At 41.2% G+C, this 25363-nt stretch overlaps 1 protein-coding gene across 1 annotated transcript in view; it reads left to right on the top strand.

Annotated features, from left to right (window-relative positions):
- The window catches only part of BASP1 (brain abundant membrane attached signal protein 1), a 46928-nt gene extending 43987 nt beyond the window's left edge, over window positions 1–2941 (top strand). Inside the window, exon 2 of the mRNA XM_068161974.1 lies at window positions 1917–2941. Coding sequence (XP_068018075.1) covers window positions 1926–2648 — 723 coding nt within the window. The 5' untranslated portion in view covers window positions 1917–1925 and the 3' untranslated portion in view covers window positions 2649–2941. The remainder of the gene's footprint in view (window positions 1–1916) is intronic.
- Window positions 2942–25363: the final 22422 nt, after the last annotated feature.

Genomic DNA, 25363 nt, shown 5'->3' with positions numbered 1-25363 from the left:
TGGAGTACCAAGAAGCCAGTAAATTTGTCATAGAACAAACTAATGTCTGTAGGCTGCCATAAAAACGTTAGAAACTGGTATCTCTGCCATGGAGGTAGAGATTAGATTACTCAACTGTGGCTCTGTGGAAGTTAATCCTTTTATTGCTGTTGCCTATAACATTTCAGACAACAAAGCAGTGTTTGAGTAACGTCGCATTACCGTTTTGCAGAGCTGTGTGCTAACCCTTCAACAGTATTTGCAAATTGTTACTCTTTTTGAGAGCTGAAATCAGAAAGTTCTCTGCTGACTGTATCTCATTTTTGCCCATGACAAGAGGAAAGTCCACTGTTAGGCTGTGCCTGGGCTTTGTATCTGTATAGCAGAAAATCTACTGAGAGACAGCTAGTTCTTAGTAGTATTTAGAATAATTTAATATTCAGCCTTCTGTGAGCACTCCTATGAATTTTTACTGGTGTGTATTCACAGTTTTGGCCAGTGTATGAAAAAGACAGGGCCTTTGCAAAACAGAAAACTAGCATGATTCATCTTCCCTGGAGAAGCTCTGAAATTAAACATTTGTTTGACAGTACTTTGAAAAAAAAAAAATCACCTTCTTCTATTTTCAAACAGTATGAAACTGAATTGTTTGTTTGTTTGTTTGTTTGCTTTCCCCCATTAACCTTTAATTATGTATGCATGATAAATGTATTTTAGTACCAGAAGTATAGTTTTTTAGCCAATCGTAGAGGTTTTCCTGTTCACCAATGACCCAATGTCTCTCTGTCTCCCTTGGGTTTTACAAAGTTTGCTTTGAAGTACTGTGAAAGATTTTGTATATTCTTGGTTAAAACTCCCACATAAGGGATATAGAATTACTGATATGGTTTGACACGTGCTCAGCTTTTTAACAACTGAACTGTGTATTTGCTTGTCATGCTTGGGAACTGCAAACAGAGACTACAAAGTATGCACCTTTCCTTTTGCCAATTTTTACCTGTAAGCTTGTAGCCAGAGCCGTGTTTACTTCTGTTGCCTTACTGAGAAGTCACGGGCTTGTGTTTCAGGCTCTGTGTTTTCCCACTGTGGAGGGCTGTGAGGTACTGTGGTGTGTGAATGTGGGGCTGCAGGAAGGTAACCCCTGCAAGAACTGCAGGCAGGGAAGGGGCTTTCTGGGGCTCTGTGTGTGGGGACATCACTGCTCGGGAAAGTCTCTGTTTCTGGGACTGTTGGAAGGCGGTGCCTGAGCCCCTGTGTGTGAGAAAGGCATACGCTTTATGTCTCTGGGTACTACCTGTATCTACATTGTGAAAGGGAGTTGGCTGTGTGGTAACTGGTGGCACAAGTGAAGGGAGTAGATGCAGTATTCTAACCTGCAGGGAACATGGGCCTTCTCACTGACTCTAGGCTTGCTTTGATTTTTCCATACGTTAAGGAAAACTTGTTCATAGCTTTTCCTAGAGTGCTAGTGGCCTTTGTGTTAAGTGTGGATGTGTGCCAGGATTGACACTTAAATTTGGATTGTGCTCAACTTGAATAAAAATGGGATTTTTTTCTGCATTCACCTTTTATATCTATTTCTCTTAATACCAGAGATAGTGATGTATATTAGTTCTCTATCATCTTGTTGCTCACTCCCCTCCCTGTCCCTCTGACTTTAGCCAGGATTGGGGGAGTTAAGAGAAAAACTGTTCCTGGGGGAATTGGCAGAAGGAGATTTTCTGACTGAAGCGCTTCAGGGCTGAGTGGGATGTAACCTCAGTAGCCACGGTGCTCAGCAGTGTCGGTGTGTTCAGCTAATAATGGCTGACCAAACCTGATGTAGTCTCCTTTTCAGGAGTCAGCATAAATTTTTCTCTTGCACCTCAGCTCATTTGATTTTCTCATCGACAAATGCTGGGCTTTGGCTAACCACCTCCTTCTCTTTCCTCTTACAGAGCTCCAATATGGGAGGCAAACTGAGCAAGAAGAAGAAGGGGTACAGTGTGAATGATGAAAAAGCTAAAGACAAAGACAAGAAGGCTGAAGGAGCAGCAACTGAGGAAGAGGAAACTCCAAAGGAGGCTGAGGATGCTCAGCAAACCACAGAGACCACAGAAGTGAAAGAGAACACCAAGGAGGAGAAGGGTGAAAAAGATACTCAGGTCGCTGCCAACAAGATAGAGGAAAAAGAAGGAGAGAAGGAGAAAACAGTGACCCAGGATGAAAGCCAGAAACCAGAACCTGAGAAGTCGGAGGCTGTTGTTGATGGCAAAGTAGAGCCACAGAAGAACAACGAACAGGCACCCAAGCAAGAGGAGCCAACTGCAGCCTCTGCTCCTGCTGCCAGTAGCGAAGCACCCAAAACTTCTGAGCCTAGCAATGATGCAAAAGCTTCAGAGGCCACAGCTCCCAGTAAAGCAGATGACAAGAGCAAAGAGGAAGGGGAAGCCAAAAAGACTGAGGCTCCCGCAACACCTGCAGCCCAAGAAACTAAAAGTGAAGTGGCCCCAGCTTCAGACTCAAAACCTAGCAGCAGCGAGGCTGCGCCTTCTTCCAAGGAGACGGCAGCAACGGCAGCACCTAGTTCCACTGCTAAGGCCTCAGACCCTGCAGCCCCACCAGAGGAAGCGAAACCTTCTGAAGTCCCAGCGACTAATTCGGATCAAACCATAGCAGTGCAAGATTAAACTGGACAGCCTGTTGAGACAACCACTTAAAACAACCTGTGTCTTTATTATTTTTTTTTTTAATTCTTTCAGCTATACTAACTCATTTCAGTTCTGAAATAATGAATATGTATTGCCCAGAAAGACAGGGAGAAACAAAATAAAGAATTAAAAGAATGTCCCATCAAGTCGGGAGGGAGGGAGGGTGGAGGGGGGAGTATCCAAATAGTATTTTTGTGGGGAAATATCTAATATGCTTGCTGCCAACTTGACACAAGTCCTGGATTAAAAAGACAAAAAAAACCAAAAAAAAAGGAAAAAAAAATGAAAGAGTTAAGTAAATGGATGTCTGAAAGTACAGCACATCTTTTATACCTGAACTGCTGTAAATACACTCCACCAATGTATCAAGATCTTCTTTTTGTTCTGTAATGGGGTTTGGGAGTGATGTTTGAATCTGCCCACTAAGTTTGTGCCAAGGCAATCAGATCTTTATGAAAGCAGTATTTTACGTGTTGGGTTTCCTTTTTTTCCCCCCTTTTTTCTTTTTCTTTCTTTTCTTTCTTTTTTTTTAACTTTTATTTTGTTTTATTTACAGCCTTTCTTATTTTGGTATTTTTTTTTAAATGCAGTGGATGAATGCCAACTTTCAGACGAAACCCACGTAGCTGTCCACATATTTCTCAATGCCAATCCTCCAATTCTTCCTCTCCAAATATTTTTTGGGAGTAAAAAAGCATTTTCATCCTACTTAGCCTACCTAGATTTCTCATGACGAGTTAATGCATGTCCGTGGTTGGGTGCACCTGTAGTTCTGTTTATTGGTCAGTGGAAATGAAAAAGTCTGCGTTCATTGCAGTTCCAGTTTCTCTTCCATTCTGTGTCACAGATACCAACACACACTCATTGGAAAACAAATGAAGCAAACAAAATGTACAATGGATGCATTGAAATTATATGTAATTGTATAAATGGTGCAACAGTAATAAAAGTTAAATAATTTAAAAAATACAAAAGTGTAAAGTGGTTAAATCTTCAGTGTAAAGGCTGATTTCATCCTCACTGTTACCCCTTGGGAACTAGGCAAAGGAGATTTGTTACACTTTGAGAAGTTTTACATCTGGAGCTGGTTGCTCTCCTATGCGTAGTGAAGTAGAGGCATGGTAAGAACTATCAACCTCGTGATCCTAAAACATGCTGCCATAAACTTCAACAGCCACAAGCATTCACATGTGAGGTTGGCAGTAGTGATGAATAAACAACACAGCTCAGAGATGTTTTATCCTAGGCAAAGCAGAAATGGCTTTTGCCTTGCCCTAACGTGTGAAGAAATACTCTTGCAATTTTGAAGAGCCAGAGGTGTGGACTGGGTTTTAACAGGGAGTAAGACAGTGGATTTGTTAAACTGATATTTTATAATGAGATAATTAAATTTAATCATAGTAGTGCTAAAACAGTCTTAGTGCTGATACACTGTACTTTTCCCCATTGCCATTGTGCAGGAGATAAACTGCAGCTACCACAGAAGGCCCGTTCTGTATTTCAGCTATGGGTAACTTTGTGTAGCTGAGCGGTTTACCCTAGCATGAACAACATTTTTCAATAGTTTTGCCTATTTGCCCTACTTTTATTCAGCAGAACTGCTGAATAATTGCAGTTTCTGCTGAGTGTTGTCCTTGCTGCATACAGACAATGATCACATTGCAGAGCCCAGGATCGACAAAACTATTTGAAGAGGCATATTTGGTCTGCCCATTAATAAGCTCCTAGGATGAGCAGAAGTTCTGAGAGACGTGGGCAATGGTAAATAGAAACACAGCTTACACACATACCAAAGGGATGAGTGGACTTGTATTTAGTAAATAAGGAACACAGTGTCTTATAGAAATGCTTTCACATAGTCTGTCTCCATGCAGTAAGGATGATTCTCTCTATAGTATTCAACGATTCTTATCTTTTATTTTATTCAGAAATATAAAGTTCCTATACCATTCTGGGGAAACTGATAGGTGGTGAGGCACCCATGGAAAGCTTATTGCAACAGGCAAGAGTAGCTCTGTTTGGTTTATATCTGGTCATTCACTTATATGAATCTTGCACCACCGTCAAGCTTTTTCATTATTAATGCAAAGGAATCGATTTCATGTATAACATGTCAAAATTGGACAGTAGGAGAAGGTTCTTTACAGTGAGGGTAGTGAAATACTGGAACTGATTACCCAGAGAGGTAGTGGAGGCCCCATCCCTGGAGACAATCATGGCCAGACTTAATGGGGCCCTGAGCAGCCTGATTTAGTTAAATATACCCCTGCTCACTGCAGGGGGGTTGGACAAGATGACCTTCGAGTGTCCTTTCCATCCCAATGCATTTTAGGATTCTATGAAAATAAAGTGGATTCTTTTGCACAAAGAAAGGTCAGGTAAATGTCTTAAAAAGAGGGCAGGCCTTTTTAGATAAATAGATGAAGCACTGCAAGGAGCCAGAAATAGAATACAGTTGCAGTAGTTTACCAGGCTTTGTGCATATAGCTGTCACAGTCTGCTCTTTCTGGCCAAGTCTATGGCTTTGCTGCAAATTTTTAAGAGCCCTATGCCATTGTTTCCCAGTGTAGATGTGTCCTGGAAAGGAACTTTTCATGAGAAAAGTCTAGGACTGAGAGAAGGAATGCAGGAATCCTGCAGTACTGTGTGGCCGTGTAAGTACTGAATTGACTTGAAGCTGATGGGAACAGATCTGTGCTCTGCCTTTGGGGTGGAATTGGCTGCCAATAGAAAACAGGTATGGAGCTTCTTTACTGTAGTGGTATGTGAATGTGCCTACAATAGCACACCTTGTGTGGTATCACACCCATTTTCACTTTCAATATCATTTTCAAGATAATCTCTGTCACTAACATAGTTTGACAATCAACATGTGCCTTGTTTCCCCTGAGCTTTTTTTCACTTGGCATACTTAAAGCTGGGGAGAAGATCCCGAATGCAGTCTTACTTTAAGTCTTTGAGGCAATTGAAAATACCTCTGTGCTCCACAGCTGTATCCAAGGCCAGCAGCTTCTGCAGCAGTTGACAACAAACTCCTAACACACGCTGCAGTTCTCACAACCTGCTTGCTAACATTAGTTTCTTCCTGACAATTGCAAATGAATATTATGCCCCATGTGGCTGGAAATCTTTAACATACGGTCAGAGAAGTATGCACTCATATTTAGGAAGCTAAGAGGCAGTGCAGCTGAAGATCTTATATAACTACTCAGTATAAACTAAAAAGGAAAATTACTATATAATGCTTTACATTCATTTATTCATACAGAGGGCTGTAAAATAAGCCTTGTCATAGTAGTTTAAATGCTTAGTGCATTACTGTTAGTGCCAGGGCATTTTAACTTACGCAATTGTTCCACAGTGCTGTTATTCTGTATCCACACATACAAAGAAATAAATCACCTCTGTTCAATGAGCTTGTTTGCCTGTAGTGGCATGAGAAGAGGCTAGAGCCTAGAGCCCTGGTTTTTGTCACCTCAATCTGGTACCTCATCTCCAAAATGCTCCTTTTCTGAGCTATAATCACTCTTGAATAGCAGTAGAAGTATGCTAAGGGTATGGGACTAACAGGCGTGTTAATGCTTTGAGCATAAGCACATTGCAGATAACCTCAAGGGACCCAACCCTTTCGTGAAAGCATGCCAAAAGAATAGAGAAATTCAACCCTGGGAAAGAACCTTTGCTATTGTTTAGAGCCCCTACAGAGAGATGTGTGCAAGGTCTTCCTTGTTTTTCCTTGGAAACTGTCAAGAATGTGTTGCTGTCCTTTCAACAATAGAAAGGTCAGTGCCATTCGCTTTGCTTACACTTTGCTTGCACTCTCACAGCAAGGAGAAATGCAGCTGATGATTAATATGCAGCAATTTTACCTTTCCTTTTATTTTTCCTCTGTTTATTTTATTATTTTTTTTTTTTTAATTTTCTTTTTACTTTCACTGTAATTGAAATATACATGCTGGTATTTTCATGAAGACATCTTGAGAAGGAAAACTAACTAAAGTTGTGTTAGAATATTCATAATGAGAGAGCTTCCTAGGAGTAATGCTTGCTGCTTGCCCTGTAGCTGGTTTCTGTACACTTAGCCACCCTGTGCAGGATAGACACCTCCATGAGGAAACGGTGAAATAAAATATTTTAGGATGTGATGGTCTTGTGTGACAGGACTTCTAGGCATATGACTTTGTGACTTATAGTATCTGAACAGTCTGTGACTCTTGAATTCCTGCTAACAGTGGATGAATCAAGCCCTCAGACTTGCTTCAGGAGCTTCTCATCATTAGACTGCATTTCTGGAAATCTACCCTCATTTAGCTAAACTAGAGAATGTATCAAATAAATACCTCAGATCTGTTGCTGGTGCTACACAGGGGATTTTCTCACAGCACATTTCTTCAATACGTCTACTGCTGTACTACCATTGTTTCCTTCCACTGAATTCATAGTCCTTAATGCTCTTTTTAAACCCCTAATGTTTTGCTGGTTTTTTTTTCCAGGGTCAGGTATTTCTTTCAGCACCAAACTCTTCACACTTACTGTGTGATTTTGCTGACATTTTGTCTTTCATATACTGGTGGTTTTTGTTAGTGTTTGGGGTTTTTTTTGGTGGTGTTTTTTTGTTTGGTTTTGTTTGTTGCTGTTGTTTTATTTCCTGTTTTATACACAACCTCTCCACCATTTCATGCAACATGCAACAGGCAGTCAGATTTGGAAACCATAACCCTCTAATCATGGGAAAAACATGGCACAAGGAACAGCATCATACATATGTTTTATTTCACTGCTGTGAAAGAGAGACTTCTTCAACAATTGGCAGAGCTTTGCTTGCATGGCAGGCTAAAGATCTGGCTATGAAGTCAGATAATCAGGAAGAGGTAAGTTTGGTGGGCTATTTTTGTGGGAGGAGAGAGGGAAGGACTGAATGTTAAATGTGACATCAGGAGTTGGGACACAAACAACATGACTTCTTGTCTTTTTGTTTCCTGGAGACAGCACTATTGTATGTTCCTTAGTCTCCATAGGGTTACCAAGTGTCTCAAATTTGTCAGGGCACTTTTAGCATATTTGTTTGAGCAGACAAGAAATATTCCAGCTCTTACTTCCATGGCTGTGTAATATATTGCCTCTTTAGGCTGTCTTCACTCCACAGTGTAAGTCTTAAAATCTCTGAAGGACTCCCACTGCATCAGTAGGCTGATTGAGCTTCCTGATGGCTTGTCTTATAGAATCATAGAATTGTTTTGTTTGGAAAAGATCTCTAAGGTCACTGAGTCCAACCACTGGCCTAACACCACCATTGCCATTAAACCATGTCCTGAAGTGCCATGTCTATATGCTTTTTTAACATCTCTAGGGTCGGTGAGTGTACTGTCTCCCTAGGCAGACTGTTCCAATGCTTGCCACTTAAGTAAAGGTACTTTTCCTCATATCAAATCTAAACCTCCCCTGGTGCAATTTGAGGACATATCCTCTTGTTCTTTCACCTGATACTATGAAAAAGAGAACAACACCCACCTCACTAGAACCTCCTTCCAGGAGGTAAACAGTCTCAGCATCCTCTTCTCCCAGTTATCTCAGGTACTCCTCCAAAGACGTGCTCTCTGAACTATTCACTGGCTTTTTTTGCCCTTCTCTGGACATTCTCCAGCACCTCAATGCCCTTCTTGTAGGGAAGGGCCCAAACCCAAACATGGTATACAAGGTGTGACCTCACCTGTGCTGAGTACAGGGGCACAATCACTTTGCTAATTCTGTCCACAGTATTCCTGATACAGACCATAGTGTTGCCAGCCTTCTTAGCCACCTGGGCACACTGCACTGTTCATCCATCTGTCAACCAGTTCCCCCAGGGACTTTCCTGCCAGGCAAATTTCCAGCCACTATCACCCAGGCCTGTAGTGTTGTATGGGGTTGTGACCCAAGTGCAGAACCCAGAGCTTGGCCTTGTTGAAGACTGTATGATTGGTCTCAGCCCATCAATCCAGGTCCCTCTGAAGAGCCTTCCTACCTTCCAGCAGATCAACACTCCCACTTAACTTGGCATTGTCTGCAAACTTACTGAGGGTACTCTCAACCTCTTCATCAAGATCTTAAATACAACTCTCTGCTATTTGTTCTCTGCTGATCCCTGCAGATTACTTGCAGCTTTGGACACCAGATTTCTGATGACACACATCTCCTCTCCACCAGATATGAACTCATTCAATCTTGAAAGATTGTTTTGTTTTGTTTTTGCCAGCAATAGTAACCTTGACTCATTCATTTTGCTCTTCACATCTAATATTGACGTTGATTAGTGTTGCAATATTAAATGTGATTACTGCCATGTTAAACCTCATGCAACTGGCCTCAGCCCATTGACCCATCCTGTCCAGATTCCTCTGCAGACCCTTCCTACCTTTAGCAGATCGACACTCCTGCCCAATTTAGTGTCACCTGCAAACTTGCTGAGGGTGCACATCCAGATCATTGATAAATATGTTAAACAAGACTGTCCCCAATACTGAGCCCTGAGGAACACCACCTGTGACTGGCTGCCAGGTGGATTTAACCCTGCAGCCAGTTACGTTTAACACAATTCACCACCACTCTTTGGATCTGGCCATCCAGTCAGTTTTTAATGCAGTGAAGTGTTAAGATGACTTTTTTTGTTTTTGAGATTGTTGACTCTAGTGAGGTGCACACTTCATTGAGTTACAATTTTGTTTCACTTGATAAGCTTTGCATGATGTTCCTGCTGAGGTGAAATCTTCCTGTAAGCCCTAGAAGTCTGCTATTTGGAACGTCACTAGGTAGCTGCAAAATTAATACCTTGCTAAACATCCCTGCTGGTTTATCTGGGCAGTGATTTTAGGTTAACACTTGGTATTGTTCAACATTCACTTTCACTTCAGAATTAACTAAGTTGTACTGGGCTCAATGTAAGAACAGAATCTCTATTCCTCCTAATGTTCACATTAGGAGGTAGAGAAGTAATATAAGTAATTTTTTTCCTCCATCCAGTTCCATCCATTTCAGAGCACCTGTGTGAAACAGGAGTCTGTCCCTAGATGCTCTTTTCACATTGAGAATGGGGCAAAGCTTGTACTGTAAGCCATACTTGTCAAAAATTGATCCTTAAAACATAACAGTTGGTACTTTAAACCTTAAGCCTGAATAGGAAGTGTTTTAATCACAGCCTACACAGCCCACCCTGAAAAGCTGGGCTGCTGGAGGTACCCAGTGTGGCAGGAAGCCAGCTGCTGGGCTTTCTATCTATTCCAGTGCCTCTCACTTTCAGCAGTCCTTTCCCCCTGTCCCTGTACTATTTGCCTTCTACCAAAAAACCTCTATGCAGTTTGTTGGTGAAGATAAGCAGAGAATGGAAAAGAAGAGTTTGAAAGTATGACAGCATAAAATAGATATGTAACTTCATGGTAGAATTAAGGTGGCAAAGGCATAGCTGCTGTCCTGAGAGGAGCAGCACCTTTCAAATGGGATCACATACAGTATTGTAGAGGAGGAAGCCAAATATGAAAATGTAGCTACCACAAGAACAAGTATTTATTTTAGGCAAAAGCAAAAATTGCAGTGTTTGGAGGGGAATCTTCTTTGGCAGAAAGACATGTTCACTATTGCAGTAATTTTTAGAGAAGGGATAGTATTTGAAGCCTATGTAAAAAGATTTTTGTGTGGTGCTTAACTTTCTGAGACTTAGTTTAGATCACAAATGCAAGGAAGTTCATTTTGATATACTTTAAGTTTTGCAACAGCGTAACAAAACTTTGCACAGAGGGATGTAGGAGTGTAAAAAGAAATGAAACATGGTGCTGGTGAAGTGCAAATTCCTAGCTAGCACCCTGAATATATGCATGTTTCTAATAAAAATTAGAGGTTGGGAAGCTGTGGCCACAGTTCTACGCAGTAGTCAGAGCTCATTTTCATTGAATGAAAAATCTTGTTTAAGTGAGGGTATCATGAATACTGTCAGATCCAATAACACTATAAATCACATCCAGCCACAAACAGCTCTAGTCATAATGCTTCAGGATAGATAGGACATTGTTGAAGAAACAACTTTTATATGAATGGCTTTTCCCACTGTTTTTGTAATCTTGTTGTCCAGTTTGATAATCCCACAACTCCTTTGATAACATTGAAAGCAAGAATCAATCTATCTGTTGCAAGTTAAGGTAAGCACAGACAGAAAAGAAGACTAAAAAGACATCACAAGATCAAAGAAGCATTTGAGAAGAACTCAGTCACAAGGGGAATGACAGGAGAAGGCTGCAGCTAGCATGCAAGGCTGGGCTAATGAATTTCATAGCACCACTTCAAATGAGCATGGACACAAGCCACACAAGCTGAGAGTCTGGACTAAACAGAATGGGTTGCAGCAAAGTATAGGAGTTTTGCCTCTCTGTGAAATCACAGAGTGCTGTGCACTGATTTACTTTTCCTTTTCATTCCAGTTGTCCCATATTGATTTTTTTGTTGTTCTTCTGTCACCTTAACATTCAAGGATCTCTTTCTTGTCCTCATGATACACTTTAGTCAAGGTTTTCCTAATGTGGCCAAAGCACACGTTTAGAATGACACATACCATGTCTCCCAGAGAGCTCCTCTGCTTCTGAAGAGGCTTCATGTACAATCTTGCCCTTCAAAACCTCTTGTACTGAACAAAGGTGCACTGCTCACCTGGTGTCTGAACCCATCATGTGCCTTACCCTGTTACCACATAGATCTTCTCCACTGTTTATCACGATGCTGATACAGGCAAGTGTGTGGCATATTGGCACTTACCTGAAACAACAATGGTCTGGTTAATCCAGGGAGATCATTTTATGAGCAACTTCCCTGGCTTCCTTATCTGCTGCTAGGTCTGGACTGACTGTTCAGGCAAGGAGAGCTGCCTGCCTTTGGTTCACTGTGACTCCTTGCAGTGGGCTGAAGGTAGGCTGCTGCTCCTTGTCACCAGCTGCTCTGCCTTCTGCCTGGCATGTATCAGCATCACTCCCCTGATGAAACGACTTGGCTTAGAGGAAGGTATAAGGCCATGGAGCTGCCTTGGGAGAGCTTAAGATGATGAGAGCTATTTGTCAGAAATTACATAGATATGGTTGCTTCTTCCTTAGGCAGGGGAATGGGAAGCCCTAAATGACATTGAAACTTGAAGCCTTGCAAGTTTTTTACAGTTCTCTGATAATCAAAGATTGTCCCAGGGAGAACTGTTTTCCATCACTTCAATAAGAGCTAGAGTGTATCTGTTTTCATGGAATAATAATTCACTCTACATTGACTTCAATAGGACTAAAGGCATTACAAGGTAATGATCAGTCTTAAACCCCACTGTACTATACTTCAGTAGCTGCAGACTCTGGGATACTGGGAGAATCCTCTTTTGAACATGTAAATCACCTTATGATCATGGTGATTGTGTTAAGAACTGAGAAATGTCTCAACAAAAATATCATCCTGAATGGACCACCTGGTGTGTCATCTTTGCCTGCAGAGATGGCAGCTGCCCAGGGGGTGTGGTGGACAGTGGATGGCAAAGAGAGGCAGAGGCTGCTCCTGCAGGCACATGGGAAAGACCCCCTAGAATGTGACAAGGTTGTGGGACAGGTGGAGCTATGATGAATGAACCAGAGACATAATAAAAGCCCTGGGATATGCCAGATTACTGGAGGGGGAACACCACTGGGAATATGTCAGGCTGGAGGCAGCAGCCCAGGATGTCTCTTCCCCTCTGATCTCACAGAGAAGGACCACGGGTTGGTAACTCTTTCTCCTGCTCTCTCTCAGATCTCTCTCTCCCTTTTCTTTTTTTTTCCTTCTCTGTTTTGTTTGTTCCATTCTCTCTCTCTTTAATAAATTATCCTGTCTTAATATATGACCTTGTTTGTGTCTCAATTTCTCTCATGGGAATGTTCCAAAGAACTGTGCCTGCTTCCCAACTTTTGGATTGAGACACTTGGTATCCCTTTAAAAATGGATTTTTGAAGTTTTGTCTGAGTGCTCAGAATGAAACAGTTCTCAATTTCACCTCATGTTTTGTCTGCTCTTTTACACTATTTCATCCCAGTCAGTATTTTATCCACTGTTTCACTACTGACCCACCTCAACCTCACCTCTATGCCTGGGAAAATCATAGAACAGATCCTCCTAGATGCCATGGAGGACAGGGAGTTGATTCAAGACAGCCAGCACAGCTTTACCAGGGGCAAATCCTGCCTGACCATCCTAGTGGTTATCTATGAAAAAGTGACTGTGTCAGTGGATGAGGGATGAGCTATGGATGTGTTCTACCTGGAATTCTGCAAGGCCTTTGACACAGTCCCCCACAACATCCTGCTCACCAAGTTGGAGAGATATGGATTTGATGGGTGGACTGTTCAGCGAATAAGGAATCGGATGGATGGTTGCATCCAGAGGATAGTGCTCAATGGCTTCAAGTCTAGATGGAGAGCAGTGACAAGTGGTGTCCCTCAGGGGTATGTACTGAGACCTGTGCTGTTTAATATTTTTATCAGTGGGACAGTGACATCAAATCCACCATCAACAAGTTTGCAGATGACACCAAGCTGAGTGGTGTTGTCAATACACTGGAGGGACAGGATGTCATCCAGAGGGACCTGGACAAGCTGGAGAGGTGGGACCAAGTGAACCTCATGAGGTTCAACAAGAATAAGTGTAGGGTTCTGCACCTGGGCTGGAAGAATCCTTACTATCAATACAGACTGAGGGATGAGGTGTTAGAAAGCAGCCCTGCAGAAAAGGACTTGGGGGTGCTGACGGATGAGAAGCTGGACAGGAGCAGGCAGCATGTGCTTGCGGCCCAGAAGGCAAATCACATCCTGGGCTGCCTCCAAAGATGTGTTGCCAGCAGATCCAGAAAGGTGGTTCTGCCACTTTGCTCTGGTGAGACCTCACCTGGAGTACTGTGTGCAGGTCTGGAGCCCTCAATATAGGAAGGGCATGGACCTCAGTATTTCAGTAGAATCACAGAATCACAGAATTAACCAGGTTGGAAAAGACCTTCAAGATCACTGAGTCCAACCTACCACCCAGCACCATCTCATCAACTAACCCATGGCACCAAGTGCCTCATCCAGGCTCTTCCTAAACACCTCCAGTGATGGCGACTCCACCACCTCCCTGGGCAGCACATCCCAATGGCCAATCTCTCTCTCTGGGAAGAATTTCTTCCAGCCTAAACTGCAAAATTGTTTTAGAATCATAGAATTGTTGAGGTTGGAGGGGACCTCAAGGATCATCGAGTTTCAACCACCCTGCCATGGGCAGGGACACCTCCCACTAGAGCAGGTTGCCCAGAGCCATATCCAGCCTGGCCTTAAACGCCTCCAGGGATGAGGCTTCCACCACCTCCCAGGGCAACCTGTGCCAGTCTCTCACCACCCTCATGGGGAAGAACTTCTTCCTAACATCCAGTTTGGATCTACCCATTTCTAGGTGTTTTATTTTTCATTCCCCCCAGTCCTATCATCACCTGACACTGTAAAAGTCCCTCACCCACCTCATTTCCCCCCTTTTTCCCTCAAACCTAGAGCACCTGGGCTCTATTGGAGTCTCCTCCCACCCCATGTGTGGTCACTTTGCCCTCCCCACCCACTCCCCTATTTAATCTGCCCCAGGAAGGGCAGAAGCCCTAAGTTGAGCCCATCTGGGCTGAGGATCCTCCTCATCTCTGGTGAGTGCCCATGGTGCACACTGGGTGATGGTGGTGGTAACAACAAGGCCGGGGGGCCTGGTGGCCCCCCGGTTGTTAGGGCCAGGCTTGATGACTCCTCCAATACCATCCACGGGTGCTGGCTGGGACCTGATGGAGAGGGTCAGAGGAGGGCCATGAAAATGATCAGGAGGTTGCAGCACCTCTCCTACAATGATAGGCTGAGGGAGCTGGGGCTGTTCAACCTGGAGAAGACAATGGTCTGGGGAGACCTGATAGCAGCCTCTCAGTACCTGAAGGGGTCCTAAAAGAAGGATGGAGAGATTTTTTTTTCTATGAAGGCCTTTAGTGACAGGAGGAGGGGCAGTGGCTTCAAATAAGAGAAGAGTAGATTTAGATTGGGTATTAGGAATAAGTTCTATATCATGAGGGTAGTGGAACACTGGAACAGGTTGCCCAGGGAAGTGGTTGGGGCTCCATCCCTGAAAATACTCAAAGTGAAGCTCAACATGGCTCTGAACAACTAGATCTAGTTGAGGATGCCCCTCCTTATGGGAGAGGGGGTTGGACTATGTGACTTTTGGAGTTCCCTACCAACCCAGACTGTTCTATCATTCTATGATAAACAGGCAAAACTGTTCATTTCTTTTTCCTGCATACATCAATAAAACAACAAATGAGAAACAACAGCATATGTAGTGGTTACACATTTTTGCAGCTCTTCAGCTCTTATCTCTGCCTGCTATAGGCAGGCTATTTCAACTGGGCAAAATCATCAGTTGTTATGATTTGACTTAGGGATATGCAGATGTCCAGCAGTGGTGAGAATTTTTGAATCTGTGTGCTTTATTTGAAAGTGCAATTCACAGTAGATCTCTGAAAAGTGCTAGCAACCATGTGCACTGTTAGAGTGCAGTCTGCAAAACTGAGTGAGGCTTTCTTTTAAGAAGCATTTCTGCTGATTTGACAGAATTGGACTTGCAAATTGTAGTGATGAGCTGGATAAAAACGATCTGGAAAATCCCTGCCTCATGTACAGTGCTGACTGCTGAGCAATCCTTGCTGTTCTGTGCATTTCCTTTGTCCTGGCTTGTGCATAGATACACTAGTGCTGACTTAATTCAGAGCTGGGATAGGCATGGGTGAAACCACAATATTTTAAACTCTTCATTTTATCCTGAAAAGAAAATTATTTTCTAAGCCTTTTATTTTTGTTGTGGGAAGACAACAAAGAAATTAGAAACTGAAGCTAGGTCAGACTTCTCAAGTCCTTGTGCATCTCCATACAGCCATGTTTGGGTGCTTGAAGCTGCTCAGAAGTGACTTAGCTATAGATGTAAGAGTAATTAGATCCATTGGAAACTCAGGAACCAACAGTTCTGAGGATTTTTTCCCAGTCTTTCCAGTTGAAAAATCCATGGGCTGGCTCCATCTATACTTTGTCTTGACTCCTGGCATTTATTAACACCTAAACCTAAGGGCAAAATAGCTCTCAAAACTGCTGGGTTTTTTATCAAAACTCCTGGAACCTACCACATTTTCCACACTTCCCCCTCCACTCCCATCTTAGTTTGGCTAAATCCATTCAAATTTCAGTGAATTCAAGGACCAAAGTGCACATATAGCTTCCTGCAAACTTAGCCAAGATAATTATGCTCTTAGAATAATCATTGAAGATATTAAAATGAAGGGGGAAAAAAAAGTGAATAAAAGCTTGTTCACTGAAAACAATTGAATGTAGGCAAGATGCTTGAGCATCTTTTTCATAATAAAGACTGAAACTGCTGAGTAATCAGCCATACACTTGCACAAAACTGGATTGTTTGCTCATGGGTGGTTCACAAAGGTTGAGCTCACCTGGTATCTGTAAGCAATGAGCGTCTTACCCTGTTACCATGTAGACTTTTTCAACTGTTTTATCACTATGGACATACAGGTGGGTGCGTAGCGTTTCACTACTTACCTGTTTATGGCACTCCCAAAAAGCCCTAATATTTATTGAATAGCTTTATCTTTTTCAAATAAGAAACATGGGTTTCTTACAGAGTGTACAATTGGACCCATCATAAGAAGTTACTAAATAACTATGGGGAGACCTGTATTCCTTGAGCCATTTTATCAAACCTAAACACGGTAATAAAAAGGGATCTTCTTTTACTATTCCTGATGCAGCTGACAAAGATCTAAGAGATGTGAGAGAGTAGTTTATTTTTTTTTTTCCTCTCTAGAAAGTTACAATATTTTCAGTCCTTTTAATTTTCTTTTAGTGAAATATCCCCACCTTCTCCTACCTACAAAGAATTTGGCTTTACGGCAATTAAAATTGCGCATAATGCTCATTATCTGCCTCATTGTGCAGAAAAGGTGCTATTTTAAATGATTAAATGAATGGAACTATATAATATGTACTTTGGCAACTTTCATTACTGGACTACAAGGTATAACTGGGTGCCTAATTTCACTGTAGAAGATAAAAGGCAGTGTACGTTCTTCCAGGACATACAGCTGTTACACTGAGCCAAATCACTTTGCACAGACTGTGCAAGTGGAGTCCAGTGGTGTCACGTGGTAAGAAATACCATTCCTGCTATGGCTGGTAGCTCCAACAATCACAGGTATCGCTCCTCTATCATGAATTTTTACTTAATGAGATATGTTTCCACTTTGGGACAAAGATGAAACATTTTTTTTAAAACTTGCTTCCCAGCACCTTAGTGATAGTAGCTTAGTTTTAAAGCAATTGCCTAAAGAGATAATCAGAGCAGCGCTCAAGAGGTGCTGGGTGGCAGGGAGTGAAATGTTAGGAAGGAAAAATGTATTTTTTTAAAATTAATTTCTTATTGTGCAACATTTACCACTTTCTTTACTAACATGTAATCTTTTTAGGACATGACTTTTATTTTCAAGGGTTTAGGACCTGGAGCTTTCTGTAGATGTTTTTTGATGCACGATCTACTCTTAATGAAGGGCAAAATAACACAGAAGATCCAAAATATGCCCTCAGTCTAAAACAAAGCTTCAGTTTAACCTGAAAAATTTGCACTTACTTCAGGTTTCAAGAGCATAAGAACTAATACAGAAGATAATGAAGTAGTATGCGTTATAGACTGACAGCCTAATTCACTTTGGTTTTAGAAAGCCAAACTGAAACCAGTGCGGCTCTGTTCTGGGTGAGATATTTATGCTGTTCATTACTAACTGCTGCTCTGAAATCAAGCCAGTTACCTATATAGATCATTCTTTCTCCCACCTTCCCTGTGTGTGAGGAGACTGGGGGAATTCTTGGTTTGTAGCCAAGCATCATAGTCTGGCCAAGCAGTGTCATCTAAGGGAGAAATAGTGTAATATGGTTGTTCTGGTGTAACCATTAGTATGGCTGCTGATAAAACAGGGAGAGGAATAATGCTGGTGAGAGGCAAAGCTTAAAAGATTATGTTTTAATGTATTTGTAGTAATACCAACTGTAGTAAATTATCTGAAAGTATAAGGATTTATTAAACCACTGTGTACAATGCTGTTCCAACTGAGCTGCCTTTATGCAGATATCTGTAGAACATAAGCTAATGCTGCACAAAGAACGAAAGAGTTTGGGATAATCCTGGAGTGGTGAAGAGGCATTGCATGAATTACAGTAGCATAAATTACTGTCTATTGGTTTAATTAGTCTACAGGGAGGTTAGGTTGCCAGAAAATTACCAGGGAAACAGCCAGTGAGAGGATTTAAAAGCACTAGCTAAACTGAAGAGATCAAGGAAGCACAAAGTGTGGAGGCTTTCTCTGCTTTCTACTATTAGTTTTGTCTCTTCACTTGTAGACTCAGCAGTTTTGGGCCCTTTGTTCTGTAGCAGTTCTATGGTCCTCTGCTGTTGGACACTGCTGATGTCTTGCAAGTACGGAGTCTCTTCTGTGCACCTTCTCTTAACTCTGTAGCTCTCCTGACCAGCAATTATTTTTTAAGAATCTACCCAGTGTATGCTGGGGGGGAAAAAAATTCTGCATTTTCTCTCTTACTCACCAGCCTCCCACTTTCCCACTGTTTCCAGGTACTACAGTAGGAATCTGAGAGAGAGGTGTCTCTGGGTTTTTCTTTGGTTTTCTTTTAAAATGCTTTCTTCTTTTTCTCTCTCTTTCCCCCCCTGCCCCCTTTCAAATCTTGATGGAAAGAACTGGACTACTTTTCCTTTGGGGAACAAAAAGGCCAATGAATGTTATTTTTCTTCTTGTGGAAAACAAAGTCACTGAACTTACTTCTTCAAATAACCTCTCAACTTTTTTTCTGTGTTTATCCTAGCAATTACTGCTTTGCACGGTAAAAAATACCAACAACCTAACTTTAAAAATCCTGATCTTGTGTATGAAGGAAAAAAGATCCTTGCAAAACAAGGATCAGGCTGTGCAACACACTATAGAAATTAATTGCATCACCATTGACTTAAGTGTGGGACTAAAAGTTCAAAGTACCATCAACAGGTGATTTTTCAAATCACCATTTCCTCTGATTTTCTCTTTGACTTGGAGGAATGATTGTTGTGGACAAATAGCAAGGCAGAGAAGGTGGGGAAAGAAAAAGTGCCTGAAGGAGATGACTGGCAATGATTCTAATTTTGCTTTTCACAGGACAAACATACTTTGGAAGCTTGTTACAGTGAAAGCTGCATCTATAGCCAGTACAGTGACTAACCAAGCACAGAAACAGAGACTTAAATTCCCATGAAGAAAGTTCACATACCCCTCACTGCATAAATATAGCCTTTCTTTTTTATTGTTACCATTCTCTCTTTCTCACTTTCTTTTTTCTTTCTGCCACTAGGTTTTATGTTAATGTATGTTACTTGAAATAAACCCCATTATTCACATCTGCATTTATAAATGTATTTATAACTGATAAGTAATGTTTCAGTCCTTCCCTTTTGAGGGTGGTGGGATAAGAATGGAGTGCATTCCTGAGAGCTAAGGTATACCAGGAGAAGCAGTGTTTAGATGCCAAGCTCCATACCAAACAAGGACTGCCCTAGAAGATAACACTGACCGCCATAAGCATGAATCCAGCAAGGGCAATGCCCTTGCCCCCATACACTTGGCATTTTGATGTAACCATGGGAATAGCAGGGTTAAGGCAGCTATGGACAGTGGCATGGCAGTGACTTCAGTGGTATCTTACTACTTCTTCAATGGCTTCTGGAGCTGGGGGCAAGAAGCCCTCTAATTCCTTATGCTCTTTCAGTGCTTGGATCTGAAAGACATGCCATGTTCTGTGCACTCTGGCCTAGCAACTGTGAAATCTCCAAGTGATAAATTTAAACTGTGATCTATTATCTTAATGAAAGAGAGACTTCTTTTTATTTACTTCCTGTTATTCAATTTCATATTTAGCTGAATGCATCTTCAGATGCATTATTACTCATTAGATTTCAGAGCTTTGGTGGTCTTAAGATTTGACTCTCAGTATTTATATGTAATGAAACTGACACAAAATTTACCCAATGCCCAGAAAACACAGCACTCTGCAGAATTTAGCTTAACCTGTCACATTGTATGTAAATTCCATTTATTTATCTGCAACATTATTTAATAAGGTGTTTATTAGTGTTTCTAAGTGGTTTCAAGAGGGCAAGCTAAGGTGAAAGTGCCATATGTACTTATATTTACTAATCAACAGAACAGCCATAACATAAATCTTCAAGCCTGAGAAAAATACATTGTTAACTGCTAACCAGATTGTAAATATGAACAACAGTGTGTGTTTGCATGCTGTGTTTCTAGATGTATATAGTACTTTTAGTGAGTGTCCTAAATATTGGTATAAAAATACCCTTATAACCTCAAAATTACAACCCCCTAAAGACATTTATCACCCTTACAGTTATATATTAGACCTGAAACTATTGGGTGGTTTTTTGTTTAATTTCTCATATGAGGAAGTTAATGGCATTGAAATGTTTACTTTTTGGCAACAGTGCATTTAAAGCAGTGTTGAAAAAACTCCTCTGGTCTTTCAGGGAAGCCTTAAAAAAATTCTGTTTCTTTGTTGAGGGAGAACAGCATTTAAAAAATCCTAAAAAGCACATGTCAGAGCAAGAATTGAAGTTTGGCAGGAGAAATGCTGAACTTCACACATTCAGTACCTCCCAGGAATCGGCTGGGTGCCCACTGAAGTCAGTTGGAATTTTTGACTGGCTTCAGTGTACACTGGATCAAAACCAAAAGGCCTTTATTCAGCGAAATACTTACTTTTTTCTTTAGGCATGACCCTAACAAGACTTTAGCAGGTACTTAAAAGTAATGCATACTTGCATTTTTTTAATGCACAGTCTTTCATTTATTTATTTTACTTTTTAAATTAATTAGTCATCACTGTGTGATTTGTTGGAAAAAATCTTGAAGTAGTGGTCTCTAGTTGTTTAAATACAAAGAAATGTAAATTCAAGAGATGCTGGGCTACGCTGCTCAGAAGAACCACAAAAAAAGGACAACCATTTTAGAATGGGAAGTTGGGAAAAGCAGATGTTATAACGTGGGGATTTTCCAAGTTTTAAATATGAGGCCAAATTTACACTGTGGTAGGATTGAGAGATCAAAGCCAACAGTGGTATAAACTGGTATATGAACCCTCTCAGATTAAAGGCTTGGTTCATAGTGTCCTTAGCCTGGAAGGTAAAAGAGATTTGAAACAGCATTTAATAAAAAGTTTCTTTTATGGATTCTTGTTGTGCTCATGTCAGTGCTAGCTTCACCTACAACAGAGCTATCTGTGAGTGAGAAACAGAGCATGGGCTTTGGTTTTTCTCTTTTAATTTTGAAAATGGGAGTGGTTAAATAGCTCTCATGTCAATTGGGACCCTTAGGTAGATACTTCAGTTATGTGGACCTGACTTACTGACCTGATGAAGACACGTTTGATATGCAGTAAAGTCACAGTCACGAGTATGTGCTAGCTCCTTTTAATGCCACATAAAGTCCTGTAACTGCAGTCACCATGTTAGCATCCTGCCTATCTAGTAACTGAAACATTTATGCAGTTTTATCACAGCACTAAAAATTAATCACTAGTCACCCCCTGGGGGATTTTCCGGGCCATTTTCTGGAATGACAGTCCAGCAGTGTGAAACTTGAGAAACAGCAAACCCCTAATAAGAGTAATCAGAAAGCCCACATTCTGAGGTCAGGTGACTCATGTAAAAGCAATTTAGGTCAGTCATGAGACAAAGGTTTTGTAGCCACATCAGCTTTCCAGCATTTACTGCAGCTCCTAAGTCTGGCTTGTGCTCATTGTGTTATTAATCAGATTTATTAATGTTTTGTTCTGAGTTTTAAATTACAGACCTTAGTGATCCCATGCAGCACAGACATTTTAGGAGCAGAAATGAACATATACATGCTCTGCTCTCTGCAAAATACTGCTCACTTAAAAACCTCTGTTTTAAGATTAAAACCTTCTGTGAGGTTAGCTAGTTGCTCCCTGCCATTTTCCACTTCACAAGCTCTTGCTGCAGTTCTGGCATGTGTCTTTTACCCTCAGGAAGAAACCTGCCAGACTGCTGTGGGGATTGAGACGTTCTTCCAGGCTGTTGTTTCTGCCTTGTTTTCTTTTACCTCAAACCATTTCCTAAACTTGAATATTCTTGTTGAAATACTTATCTCTAAAGCATGAGCTGAGCTGTTTACTTCAGGGATTCTAAATCAGGATTTTTCAGTCATGTTGACTATATCAGATTTCATTTAGGAAGAGCAATGGATCTTCCTTTTTAATCCTGGATCTAACTGTGGCAGTTTAAGACATGAGGGGTTTAATCCAACCATGTTCTCTCTCTGTTCTCTCTTTTGTTGTCTTTTCCTGACTAGTTGTGTGTTAGGTGGTGACTTTGCTACTCTTGGATCAAGTGTTTACATTTTTGAGGAAGTGTGCACAGTATGAAGTTTGGGAAATCTTGGGCATGGATTTCTCTGCTGTTCCTTTCTGGGGTACCACAGAGACTTAGACTGATGCACATGAACTGCTTGGTGCTCAGAACCCATTGAGTTATATCTATTTAAAGAGGTGGAACAAAGCTTAGCATATCAATAATTTCTCTAGGAGAAAATTTTAAGCAATAATAAACAACTGATATTTCTTCCTCTCCTGATCTCATGCACATAAATCCAGATGCTGTCAGTGGAAGTTCTGTACCAGATCAAGGGTGAGTGACATATGGACTTGTGTACTGAAAACAAATTAATTTGCAGATGTCCATTGATGACACACAGTGGTTTAGGCATAATTAGGGCAGATACTTCTCTAGCTTTCACATACAAGAGAGCAGAGCAGCTACTATTCTCAGGGTATAGTGACTGAGGCCACTGAACTAACTTATCAGCTGAGCTTTCCAGAACCCTGAATCACCAGGAAATTTCAGGACACTGGCAGGTTTCCTGGCCTGTGCAATAGGCAAAAGAGGTTTTTCATCTCTGGGACCATGGAGTGGCAAATTTTGAAAGCACAGCAGCTACCAGTACTAGTTACTAGTGCTTTGTTTAGTGAACAAGTGAATAATGGTCAGAGAAAAGCAGGAGAGGAAGCAGCATTCATAGCTCAACTGGTGTGCTTTGTCTTTCAGATAGTCATTATGCTGGACATCCTCATCCCACAGAAATGTGATTTGGAATCTTTACAAACCTCCTAATTGGTGCAGTTTTGGGAAATAATGCTTTAGCTGGGCACAGCACAGAAAGAAGGAATGAGAGACTCTTGATGACTCTTCTCAAGAAAACTTTTAGTAGGTTTTATGCGTTTCATTGGTTTTGAGCATGAGGTGCAGGGATGTTTTCTATCTACTAGAAGCAGACTTTCTGTGATCAAGACATTTTAATTTGACATGCTAAGTTTAAGATGTAAAAGATGCCACTCTTACAGATGATTGTATATTTACAAGGAGTACCTGAGATGCATTTTTAATCTAGGGATCAAATCTGGATCTGTTCTTCCTTGGTTCATCTGTAGATGAAAACACTTCTCCAAAATCTGATTGGTGTCTTTTAGAGCTCAGGCTTTCTATGTGAAAAGAATGGAGAAATAAAATCTGGATTTAGCTTAGATGGTTAAGGTGTCCGAGACATTAATTATTTTGGCTGCTAGTCCTGAGTGTCCCTGCCCAGCCTATCCTAGGGCTGTACCCAAGATGCTAATGGCCCAGGACCCCATTTCAACTCTGTGCTGAGCTGTGTTGCAGGTAGCCATATAAAATTGTGTGGTTTCCATGGAGTGATCCCTGACATGACTTGACTCATGACCCTGCCTTTGTTAAGTGATCACTAGACTGTCAACGGAGCCTCTCTCTGTCGCTAACCCAGCATTGCTCAGGTACTACAGGTTAGTTCCTCCCTAGCAAAGGCATGGTCAGTGTTGCAGTCACCTGCAACTCCTGTCTAGTTCCTCTCTGCCTGCTCCCAGAAGGTTTCACATTTTACTGACCCAAAGCCAGATGGCTTCAGAGGGGTTTCTTTTCTCACTGCTATTCTCTATCAGTCTCCATGTGAGTGGGCCTCACATTGAGAGTTTGCAAGATCATCTTTATGAGTATGAGCAGAATGGGATAGATTCTGTTGAATTCTACACATCTCATTGATATTTGTATCTTCTTTTAGCTCAAGAATAAAAGAGAAACTAGCTGAATGTGTGTCTATGTCATGCCATTTCCTATTAAACACAAACTCTGTATCCACAAAATGAGATTTAAGCATGTTTTCCAAGCATTAGATTGTCTCTCATCATGATGGTCATACTATAGTATCCTTTCAAATCTGGTCAGCCTCAAATGTCCCAGTCTTAGGAGTTTTGCACACATCTGGTGTGCAATTTTGAAAGGCACTTCTCTGCTCTCAGTTGAGGCTGTAATACAATGCCTAAACAGCCCATGTTCAAGAAAAGAGACCAAAAAACAATTGTGCTTCAAATGAAACTTGAAAAACAACCATCCTGCAAGCTCTAGAGCAACACTTGAAAACTGAGGCAAGTACTTTCAGATTCTTCCTTCAGCACAGGTAACAAAATGGTTATACACAAGACTCCTTAATTTAGGTTTTCTCAGTCCTGATGGTGCTTATCTCACAAAGAACAGCTTGAAATTCACAGCACCTGGAGGCTGGGGTTTTTTTCATGCTGTTTTGTAAATGACACCATGGGAAAGTGCTAAACTATCCTTTAGAAATGGAGCTGTGGTAAGGAACTATTTGGAATTAGTTTGAAAAAGAATATAATCAGCAGCAAGTGACTGCTTAATCAATGGGTTTTTTGAAGACCTGTGTAACTTGGGATATATCTGTGCTGCAGTCACAACAAAAATTGCTGTCCAATGGTTTAGCACTCTACCTAGTGCTAGAAATTTAGAGCTGAGATCAGTCTGTCTGTAATCCAGCTAGGAGCTAACCGTAGTTGCTTTTTTTGGCAGATCAGTTAACAAGCCCACTGTTGCTTATTACCTGCCCCTAAACTCTTGAATTTAAATGTTACAAAAAGATTGTGACAGAGAAGTGACTGCAGTCCTTACTGTCCTTACCCTAAATTATTCTTACCCTAAATTTAGTTCAAATATGTACAAGTGCAGCTGTACAATACATTAGTTGAAATTAATTATCTCTTAATTTATAGCAAATGAAAACTGGATTTGACTGAATTTGCTGAGCCTCTAAGCACCCCTGTCTTTACTTATCAAATGTGCTGCTGTGCCAGTTTGAGCCAGCAGAGGCTTCAGGTGTGTATCAGAAAATCAATGAAATGAAGCCTTCAAATAATCTTGGCTAACCTCTCATCTTGACAGTCACATAGAAACATGTATCAAACACTAATAATTGTGATAAAGTACGAAAGTAGATGTGAAGCTATGTTTGTTGTATATGCACACTATTACTTTTTGAATAAAGAGGAATCTTTGTATAAGACCACATTCTTCGAAACAACTCCAGGCACTATCATATGAAAGAGATCTACCACAGTATGATGTGTCTCTGTGATGTGACAGCTTTGAGACACTGGATTATTCAGACCCCTGTGACT

This window comes from Melanerpes formicivorus, unplaced genomic scaffold (assembly GCF_026170545.1).
Source record: "Melanerpes formicivorus ecotype bairdi unplaced genomic scaffold, bMelFor1.0.p_v2 SCAF_61, whole genome shotgun sequence".
Lineage (NCBI taxonomy): Eukaryota > Metazoa > Chordata > Aves > Piciformes > Picidae > Melanerpes > Melanerpes formicivorus.
The sequence above is the reverse complement of the archived record's forward strand: the minus strand, read 5'-3'. Positions and strand labels throughout refer to the sequence as shown.